General features: G+C 44.1%; 2 protein-coding genes across 2 annotated transcripts; both read right to left on the reverse strand.

Annotated features, from left to right (window-relative positions):
* Positions 1 to 2,214: 2,214 nt before the first annotated feature.
* Positions 2,215 to 3,967, reverse strand: LOC307075416 (uncharacterized protein). The gene is made up of 5 exons (XM_079736007.1): positions 3,752 to 3,967; positions 3,573 to 3,668; positions 3,364 to 3,432; positions 3,212 to 3,274; positions 2,215 to 3,105 (listed from the first exon to the last, which is right to left on the reverse strand). Exons 1-5 carry the CDS (start codon positions 3,756 to 3,758, stop codon positions 2,639 to 2,641), a joined length of 702 nt encoding a protein of 233 aa, XP_079592133.1. The 5' UTR covers positions 3,759 to 3,967; the 3' UTR covers positions 2,215 to 2,638.
* Positions 3,968 to 5,283: 1,316 nt separating this feature from the next.
* Positions 5,284 to 7,906, reverse strand: LOC307075387 (uncharacterized protein). Its single transcript, XM_079735975.1, has 8 exons — positions 7,624 to 7,906; positions 7,363 to 7,532; positions 7,040 to 7,278; positions 6,702 to 6,959; positions 6,411 to 6,623; positions 6,102 to 6,326; positions 5,879 to 6,031; positions 5,284 to 5,788 (listed from the first exon to the last, which is right to left on the reverse strand). Exons 6-8 carry the CDS (start codon positions 6,321 to 6,323, stop codon positions 5,615 to 5,617), a joined length of 549 nt encoding a protein of 182 aa, XP_079592101.1. The 5' UTR covers positions 6,324 to 6,326; positions 6,411 to 6,623; positions 6,702 to 6,959; positions 7,040 to 7,278; positions 7,363 to 7,532; positions 7,624 to 7,906; the 3' UTR covers positions 5,284 to 5,614.
* Positions 7,907 to 10,841: the final 2,935 nt, after the last annotated feature.

The raw sequence follows: 10,841 nt of genomic DNA on the forward strand, positions 1-10,841 counted from the left end.
TCATCTGGATTACCTGAGAGTCTGTGCCCGCTACAGCAGCAGAAATGTCATGCACTTCATCCTTGGCAGAGGAGTGCAGCTGTGTCTCCGCGGTGACAGCAGCAGAGGTGTTGTGCTGTGTCCTGTGTTTGTCCCAGTTTAAAACCACAGGACGACAGCCTGGCTCCACATACTGCAGACCGAATCTCTCCCATGTCCCTGTTTGTTACGTGCAGGGTCGGATATATTGGCACCCCTGTCACCCTTTGACAGGCTGCGTTCAGTTCCCAAATGAGCGCAGGGTCAAACACAGCTGGCAGCTCCACATCAGGCTGCTTCGGGTCCACAAGCCTCTGAAAGTTCCAGCGCACCACTCCAGTCATGGCCTGGGCCTGGAAGAGGTCAGTGGACACCCGGTTGCCTGTCACCCACTGGGCCTGGTGACAGTGGAAGCCCTCCTGCTGCGATGTGCCTCTAACAGGGATCCAAACAGGTACAGCCGCTCCTTCGCCCTTGGTGTAATTAAGCTGCAAGGTGCCACCGTACCTGTAGAGCAGTGGTATTCACTATTTTTTTCAGGAGAGCCGCACTGACAGGACGACGTCAACAGGAGAGCCATTTTTACCGCAAAGTATCAAAAGCTATAAATCCAGTCATAAATAAGTATGCCTGCTTAATAATATGTCCTCCCTGAAGCAGTGTTTCCCACAGAATTTTGTGAAACTGTGGAGGGAACCCGGTCCTTAGCGGGGTCCGGGGGCATGCTTCCCCGGAAGAAAATTTGGTACCTTTTAACCTGGAATGCATCAATCTGGTGCACTTTGAGAGGAAAATTAAGACTTGTGTGACTGTGTGCTATTTTCTGGAATAATGTGGAGACACTGGGTCACATAACATGGAAGCTATTGAAGAATAAGTTAATAAGAATAAGTCCATCCAAAGAGCACATTCTCTCTTGTTATGCAGGAAAACCGCCAATCTGGCAACCCCGCTATCAGCGTAGAGCCGAGCAAGTTTAAAAATATTTTCTAGACAAGGCTATATTTCCACCTTTTAATGCCGCTGTTGATTTATTTTTTAAATAATTGTTTGTATTGTTCTTTTAAATACCTGTATTCACTGCATGATCATATCACTGTATATTTTTACCGCCATGCGAGCCGCAAATAGAGGCTTGGCGAGCCGCATGTGGCTTGCGAGCCGCGCAATGAGTAATGCTGCTGTAGAGGATCCCCTCCTCCACCTCAGGGTCGCTCAAGCAGCCTCTTAAGATGTGGATCCGCTGAATCCTCCACACCTTCAACATGGAGGCCTTATAGAGGAGCACACCATTCACGTCCTTTGCCAGGTGGAAGTGATGGAGGACGTCTTCCACTCTCTGCAGCAGTTCTCTGGGCTGTGGCACCTTTGTCCTGCAGTGATCTCTCATGTGCTGCTTGGTTGGATTAGCAGGAGCAATTCCACAGAAGGTGTAAGCGTTCTTCAGCCTCTCGGGATCCCCCTGGTCCACAACGAGAAAGGCTGCAGAGAGGAACTGGCAGAAAGAGCTGTACAGAGGATGATGCTCTGTCACACACTCTCTGGTAAGCCGGCGCATACAATGAAACAAGTCTAATTTGATGCTAATGTCTATATTAAACTTGTTCCTTGCAGCACTTGTGTTGGCGAGATTTCCAGAGGTGGCCTCTGTGATAATAGCCTCTGTGGTCTTCCAGCAGTCCCATGACAGGTGCTCCTGAGCTCTGGTGTCCAGGACCTTGAAGGCAGCACAGCAGTCCCTAAAACATTAAAAATACATTTTATTACAGTTGAAAAATACTTTTTTTTTTGTGAAATACTATTAGACTATTCATCTATTTACAATATTTAAAAAATAATATCTTTCTATTCTATTTTAGAATTCTATTTTTTTTATATTTGTATCTCAGATTAGTCAGATGACACAATAAACTGTGCAAAATGGAATAAATGGATGAAATAAAACAAACGTATGTAAGTCTAGTAAATCTTGAAATGTAAACACTTCATACCTGTCCACCCAGTGGCAGCTTGCCTTCTCCACTCCAGCCGCAGTGTAGCGTTGAGCCAGTCCCTCATACACCGGATGAAGGGACCGATCACTTTCTGACTGCAGCATCACCCAGCTCAGGATCATCCAGTTCTCGTTCATGATGGCGTAGGAAGACATGGTGCCAGACGACAGCACGACCTTCCTCGCCACTTTCCGTGTGTGATCGGACCTCAGTGCCTGTCTGAAGGTCCCCTAAAGCAGTAGTGTGAGGAGCTGCTCCTGCCTGTGATACTCCTGGACCAGGCAGTTGACCAGGTAGTGCGAAGAAAGAGACACTCCGCGCCAGCCATCAGCATCTGAATATCCCCCGAATGAAGCTGGAGTGTCTGCCTGTCTGAGGTGCCCAGTGATGGTCTTCTGGCCGTAGACTCCTTCCTCAGCATCCCTGATGTTCTGCACACTCAGCAGGTAGGCCAGGTGAGCGCGCTCATACTTAAGATGGAGCGCCTCTGTCAGCTGCTTGGACATGTCCTCTGGAGATCTGCCACTGCGTCTCAGCTCATCCATCACCGATTTGCAGATGGCTTTTTTGTGAGTCAGGAAGGCTGGCACAATGTTATTGAAGCGCTTTGGCAACATCTCCAGCCATTAGGGTTTGTCAGCATGCCAGTACCTCTTACAAGCTTTACAGGTGAGCCGTGAAGCGAAAAGATAGTACTGACCACTGGTGCCGATGATCACTCTGGGCCGTCCAACACCAGAAGAAGCTAGCTGAGGGTTTGGACAACCATGAAGGCAGGGCAGGACAAAATTATTCCTCACCCTCTCCATGATTGCATGCTCCAGCTTCCAAATAAAGAATGGGTGGAGCTGAAAATATTTGGGCGAAGGCAGTGCAGTAATTGAGTCTATGAGCTCAGGCTGAGGTGGATAGCGCCACAGGGAAATCATGTTCATTGGGTGACGTACTGGACGTGACCCTGGCCACACACCCAATGTCTCAAGCTCAGTCTTCATCCAGATCTGCTGCTGATGGGAGCAGTTCCACTGTGCAACATCCTGATTGTAACCTTGGGCTGCTGGCTGCCTGACAGGAGGCGCAGGACATGGTGAAGCTGTAAAACACAAACACGTAAAACACTACAGTATATTCAGAGTACAAGGAAATAAAATCGAGCTCTGTATCAATGACATGGTTAAACCAGTGTCACAATTTCTTACCTTCATCATGGACAGTGTCTCCCTGTGCTTCCACAGGGGCAATACTCTGTGGGGATGATTTATCTAGGATGGTGAGATACAAACAGGAAAGTGTTGGCAACATGTGCTTAAGATATCATTTCTCAGAGCATTTAAGAAAATAAAACATTTACTTTTAGGAAGAGATGGACCTGCTCTTATCACGGACTCCAAAGGACTGCGGGAGACTGGCTTTCTGTGTACTTTGGAAAAAAGTTGAAACAAAAGTTGAGATAAACTTAACACATGAGCACTATATATAACGTAACGAAAATGTGATTATCAGAATGAAACTGATATTTATGTGAGACACACTGGAGGCATAAGAGCACTACTGTCATACTTTGTTTCAACACATTGGGCTCCTGCTCTTTTATCCCGAGCTCTGGGGCAATGGCGAGCAGCTGGGCAGGGACCGGCAACAGGGCCTTCGCTGTGGCTATGGGATTAAAAGGGAAACATAAATGTCATGCAATCTGAATGACATCCAGGATGAAGTGGGAAGGAAACAAATATAATAACCTTTCATAGACGCAGCAGTCGCAGTGGGGTCATCCGGCGCTGCAGGTCTAGCAGCAGTGGCTGGTGGCTTCGTCCTGTGAGCTTTAAAAACAATCTGTGTAATTTTCCTCACACATTTAAGTTTGTTATGCTTTGCAATCTGACTTTACCTGTTGTCTTTGCAGCTAACTGGTAGCACAGACTAAACATTTTCATTAAATTGTGAATTGTTGCTAATTTGAAATTTAAAAACACAAATCTTTTAAGCATCTGACAACAGGTAAAGCACAGAAACAATATCGGTATATAGTAAGAATATCGCTGGTCAATCAAAGATGTGGCATTTGAACCTGTATCTAAGCCTCTATGGTATTTCACACGCCAAATCCTTGAACGACAGCTTAAATGAAGCATGCATATAACACAAAACACTTACCATCATCGTTGACATGTTAATTCCTTTGGTTAGTGGGAGAGCAAGAGAACACGAACATCAGAACAGACCAGAACACGGCCAAAATAACAAACTAGTTGACAAAAAATAGAAGCGGCAGGTGAATTTTTTTGTAAACAGTATCCTCCGTCCGCACTGATGAAGAAGAACCTGTTGGTGGAGACACAGCTTCTCTTCTCTGGACTGCTGCTGCTGGTGGGCCTGAAACTACAGGTGATATTTTATCACGTATAGTAAGAGTTTAAAGAAGTATTTTTTATTTGTTTCACACTTTATGATCCACCTACTTAGTCCGGTGTCAAATATAGATGGAGACAGGTTCAACATCTGTCTCTCGAGCCCCTCGTTCTCTTCCATCACTAGGAGATTAAACAAAACATTCATTGTGTTTTAGGCACATTAAATGATCATGAAATCAGTATTTGAATATTGTTGTGAACTGACCTAGAGTGCCTGATGTGGACGCAGCAGATGTGGTGGAGCCTTCTGCAGGTGGTGGACTGGGGTCAGTCCTTTCCTGCTTGAGGATGTACTGCTGCAGGTGGTACATCTTACTGTTTTGAATGCACTTTTGTCGTAAAATGTAGGCAGCATAACTATCCGCCCTGCTCTCCCAGATCTGCCTCCATGTGGTTTTGGCCCTGCGACCAAAGCCGACAATATTGTCCCCCTCTGACGCCACTGGTTCAGCAGGCTTCCTGGAGATCAGGTAGTTCCTCAGGTCCTGGATTTCCTGGAAGCTCCTGGCATAGTCCAGAAAAGACAGCAGGCTGCAGTGTTTCCCGCAGGATTTTTTTCAGCAGCGGTGGTGGGGTCCCTTAACCCTCTCGGGGGTCCGGGGGCATGCCCCCCGGCCAAAAATTTTTTGTACCCTTTACATTGGAATGCATGAATCTGGTGCACTTTGAGAGGAGAATATGCACTTAAATCCTATTCAAACAGTCCTGTGTATTACTGTAGATGGGATTATTGGTGTTGTAACTTTGCCTTTTGTGTCTTCATTTACAGATTTTTATATTTTTGTATAGTAATATTTAAACAAAAGATGCCACAACGCAAATATAATTTGCACAATTTATTTACAGATTTTTGCCTAATGCTTAAACACTAAACATGGTTGCTATGCCCAAAGCATAACTGTTTTTTACATAAGACACTTTGTTCAAAAATGAAATCTCCTGCAACAATGGGCAAAACACATCTTTTAAAATTATAAACCTAACTAAAATTTGAAAAGAACACAGACTCACACACATGAAAAATAAAAAATAAAGCTAATTGAATACCAATCAGTGTGAGCCTTAGCACTACAAATAGACCTCAGGTGAGCTCAGCTCCTTTGTGAGACAGTGAGAGTCAGGGGAAGAGGACAAGAGAGCGACAGGAGGATGAGGACAAGGAAGACAACAGACGGAGAACTGTGTTTTTGCTCATCCACAAAGGCTACATCCAGCCTGGGAGCATTTAATTATTCTGGGCTTTTTAAAGAAGGGCTCCAGGGCTCTTCTGTAGGGGAATTTGGTGGTGGGGGGGCCATTGATGCTGACTCTCAAACAAGTCGCCAGATGCTCTCCCTGTAGCCTGTTTCTCAGGTCAGTCTTCACCTACAATACAACAAATAGTAAACCATAAGTGGGTGTACGTTAGGCAATAACTAAATCATTGTTAATAATAATAATAATCTGGTGTATTACCCTGTTCAGTGTTGAAAAGTCACGCTCACAGTTGACACTTGAGACTGGAATTGTGAGACCAATGGCAGCCAGTTTATTGAGTCCAGGATAAAGCTGACCCCACTCGTCAATCTGTGACGCCAGTCGCGTCATTATCTGCTGCTGGTCCATGCCCTGAAACAAAATGAGCATTAATTAAGCTACAAAACCTGTCAAACCTACTGACAATTTTTTATGTTCATACCTGGAATGCTCCTATCAGGATATGTTGCCTGAAAGAGGTCCACTCTTGGATCACCTGGTCTCCTGTCAGAAATTTATTTGACAGGAGTTTTAGATTCCTCACACAGACAGCCTCGTCCTCCTTGGCAGCCTGAGGCCCAAGAACATGGAATGCTCCTAGCAGGTCTAGACTCCCAAAACGCCTCTCCAAACTCTCAACAAGCGCATCGAGATAAGGTTCCATCACCTAAACATAATAATAAAATAAAAACATATTTGTTTGTTTTTCTTAATATAGAGCATTTAATAGCAATTGCAAGACTTGTTGTACCTGATTTTTTAATCAGACCCAGAGTTGCTCTCGGCTGTGCTCCTCTAAGGAGCCTCTGTGTCTCCGGTTCCTCTCCTCCTCATGGACTACACCAAAACTTGATAACCCTGTAGGGTTATCAAGATCTTGGTGTAGCCATGAGAGAAATGATCCAGGAGGCTGATGGTCTCCCGCATCCCTTATAGTTCTCAAAATGGCAATCGTCACAGGAACCTAATTGAACAGGGATTATACATTTATTGTAAAAGCAGCCGAAAGTAAGAGCCTCTAGCATTTCAAATAAAATCTCACCTGGTGTTTCAAAGCCAGAAAATTTACATTTTCCTTCTGGAACAATTTGGAAAGGCAGGCCAGGTGAGGGAGTACATCTGCCTGCAGGTAGACTGCAGCCACAAATCTATATGTTGCCAGGAAGGAGTATAGCCCCTTGGCTAGTGGGCAACGGTTGACTTCTGACTCTTCCACCAAGGCAGACAGAACTGCACCAAGGTTGTGTTGCAGGCTCATTATGGCAGAGTGCTGTGACAGCCAACGTGTGTCCTTCACCTCCTGAAAAATATTATTTTTTCATGAGATGAAAGCATAAAACCCATTTTTTGTTTTTTTGCTTTTCTTTCTGCATAACTTGCCTTCACTTTTAGGTCTGCCAGGCCCAGGGTCTGTGCTGCTGCTTTCAGAACAGATGTTCTGTTCGCACTGTTGCGAAAGTAGATGTGGAGCTACTGCAGGTGGTCCCTGAAGGTTGCCATGTAAGGCACATTTGAGGAGGCATCCTTACAGGACAGGGCAAGCCGATGTGCCGCACAGGCAACAGACACCAGCCAGGGGACGCTGTCCTGAAGCTGCTTGGCCAATCCATTTTGTCTCCCTGCATCAAGTCGAAACCATTAACTTTGTAAAATGTAATTTTTTGGGATAATTGTATACGAATGAATCAGCTCAATATGCATACCAGTCATGACAGCAGCTCCATCTGTACCTAACCCATACAATTTTGATGTAGGAATGTCCTTTTTTCTCAGAACATCCCTGATGGCTGCAACAACTGTGTTAGCTTTGCTATCAGGGATACTGATCAGGTCCAAGAACTGGCTAAACAGCTGCCCTTCCTTATCAGTGTATCTGATAAAGACAGATGACAAAATCAATTCAAACGTGTCACCTTTTACATATATTTAATTAAATAATTTGTACTTTTATCGAACAAACTTGCCTAACATGCAGATCAAGTTGACGATTTATGGCGACATCTGTGGTTTCATCCACCTCCAATCCGATGGCCACAGATGCTCGGATCTCCTCCAGAATAGGCTCTTCCACCACAGTGTTGATTATTTCTAGTATCTCATCAATGATTCAATGGCTTGTATAATTTGCATATTTCCCAATCTTAAGAACATAAAAATGAAACAGATATGGTTAATGTTGAATGAAAAGAAAAATGTCTGTCTGTCTGTCTGTCTGTCTGTCTGTCTGTCTGTCTGTCTGTCTGTCTGTCTGTCTGTCTGTCTGTCTGTCTGTCTGTCTGTCTGTCTGTCTGTCTGTCTGTCTGTCTGTCTGTCTGTCTGTCTGTCTGTCTGTCTGTCTGTCTGTCTGTCTGTCTGTCTGTCTGTCTGTCTGTCTGTCTGTCTGTCTGTCTGTCTGTCTGTCTGTCTGTCTGTCTGTCTGTCTGTCTGTCTGTCTGTCTGTCTGTCTGTCTGTCTGTCTGTCTGTCTGTCTGTCTGTCTGTCTGTCTGTCTGTCTGTCTGTCTGTCTGTCTGTCTGTCTGTCTGTCTGTCTGTCTGTCTGTCTGTCTGTCTGTCTGTCTGTCTGTCTGTCTGTCTGTCTGTCTGTCTGTCTGTCTGTCTGTCTGTCTGTCTGTCTGTCTGTCTGTCTGTCTGTCTGTCTGTCTGTCTGTCTGTCTGTCTGTCTGTCTGTCTGTCTGTCTGTCTGTCTGTCTGTCTGTCTGTCTGTCTGTCTGTCTGTCTGTCTGTCTGTCTGTCTGTCTGTCTGTCTGTCTGTCTGTCTGTCTGTCTGTCTGTCTGTCTGTCTGTCTGTCTGTCTGTCTGTCTGTCTGTCTGTCTGTCTGTCTGTCTGTCTGTCTGTCTGTCTGTCTGTCTGTCTGTCTGTCTGTCTGTCTGTCTGTCTGTCTGTCTGTCTGTCTGTCTGTCTGTCTGTCTGTCTGTCTGTCTGTCTGTCTGTCTGTCTGTCTGTCTGTCTGTCTGTCTGTCTGTCTGTCTGTCTGTCTGTCTGTCTGTCTGTCTGTCTGTCTGTCTGTCTGTCTGTCTGTCTGTCTGTCTGTCTGTCTGTCTGTCTGTCTGTCTGTCTGTCTGTCTGTCTGTCTGTCTGTCTGTCTGTCTGTCTGTCTGTCTGTCTGTCTGTCTGTCTGTCTGTCTGTCTGTCTGTCTGTCTGTCTGTCTGTCTGTCTGTCTGTCTGTCTGTCTGTCTGTCTGTCTGTCTGTCTGTCTGTCTGTCTGTCTGTCTGTCTGTCTGTCTGTCTGTCTGTCTGTCTGTCTGTCTGTCTGTCTGTCTGTCTGTCTGTCTGTCTGTCTGTCTGTCTGTCTGTCTGTCTGTCTGTCTGTCTGTCTGTCTGTCTGTCTGTCTGTCTGTCTGTCTGTCTGTCTGTCTGTCTGTCTATCTAGTGAGAAGTGTTAGGCGCTAGCCAGGCTAGTGCTGTGTAGCACTATGTAAATGTCTGGCGTGCGGTAGGCTACCTTGCATTATATTACTAAACGCATTTCCAAAGCCAAGTAGTTGTACATGTCCAAACGACGTAGGCTACTGCGGCCAACTTGTCTGGTTGAACTCCACGAAGCAGTCACAGGCTAAGTTAGCCACACGGCACAAACTAGCCGAATAGTTGTGGCTAGCCAAACAACACCCGCGGCATCATCTAACCGCACTCCCACTCGCCTCATATAGGGTACTGCTTGAGTATCACAGAATGCAGCATAAACATGTATTATCTACCCACCTGCCGCAGCCATGGCTCCCCGGTTCCTCCAGTCGAACCACCAAGCGGAATGCGTGTGTCTCTCTGCCACTCCGTCTCAGCCATTGACATCTACTGGCCGCCAGTGAATGTCACTGCCGTGGAGGGTTGCATTCTACAGATTTCTGACTTTTTTTCTCGAAAGTTTTGACTTTTTTCTCGAAAACTTTGACTTTTTTTCTCGAAAATTTTGACTTTTTTCCTCAAAACTTTTGACTTTTTTTCTCGAAAATTTCGACTTTTTAAAATTTCGACTTTTTTTCTCGAAAATTTTGACTTTTTTTCTCAGAGATTTAGAATTAATATATTACTCCGTGGCCCTAATGCTCTTCCGTAATAACCGTTATGGTTGAGATGTTAAAAAAAATCTTAATTCAACAATAAAATTGTGTGTTGAAAAGGAATGGCTTCTGTGTGTAAATCAAAAGGTATTAAAATTATTTTTTTAAATTAAGGTCTATAAATATTAAATTATGATGACTTAAAATTTTTATTTGAGACAACTTAAAAAAAATAGTTTGCTCCCATATTTAAAAGTTGTTTAAATGAATTTAAAATATTCAGGTTGAACCAAGTATATTATTTATATTCAGTAATAAAACCAATGTACTTATTTTAATTTAGTAAAATCTGAAATAATTGCTTTGGTTCAACCTTCAGAAATGGGTTTACATGAAGTTAAATATTTCAGGTCAAATCAAATGAATTATTTATATTGTATGAAACTACAATATTAGGTGTGATCGATTACCTCAATTTTTTTAATTTGAGCCAATGTTTAATTTTTTTCAGTGTAGGAGCCATTTGAAAGATTTTCCCTGGTACTTTCCGAACTGCAGCAGGTACTCTCCCATCACCTCCTGTCGGTCCGACACATCCCCTCCTCGCTGGAAGACCACAGTGAGAGCACTGGTCTTCACTAGGTCATGTTTCTGAGCGGGAGACTTGTCCTGAAGCCCAGGATTTTGTTTCATCCTCATGGCCTCAGCAGATGGGTCCTGCCGCAGATGGCCCGATGGTCCCTTCCTAAATGACACCGTCATCTTTCCGGGGAAGAAGCTGATGGTATTCATGATTTCTTTTCACTGCAAAAAATAATGCATATTACAGAGTAACATATGATTATACAGTAATAGTAGCTAGTATTAGTTATATTGTAATGTAGTAATAATTAAAGCTATATAATAATACTGTTATATTAACAGTATTATTCATATCAACATTAATGAGCATTTGTAATGAGGGTGGGTTTAACACAAGTAAACTCAGTTTCCCAACTCTTAACTGAGACAATACTAATTCCCCTTCAGATAGTAGTCAGACAGTATCGATCAATGAGGGGAAGCTGTATTTATATATGTATAGATAGAGAGATGTCAGTGTGACGCTGTGGAAAATGAAATATGTGGTATAAAATAGAAATGTGCTGTAGTATTTACCAATTCAAAAGGTACACAGTC

The sequence above is a fragment of the Pollachius pollachius genome (assembly GCF_949987615.1).
Source record: "Pollachius pollachius genome assembly, chromosome: 4".
Taxonomy (NCBI): Eukaryota; Metazoa; Chordata; class Actinopteri; order Gadiformes; family Gadidae; genus Pollachius; species Pollachius pollachius.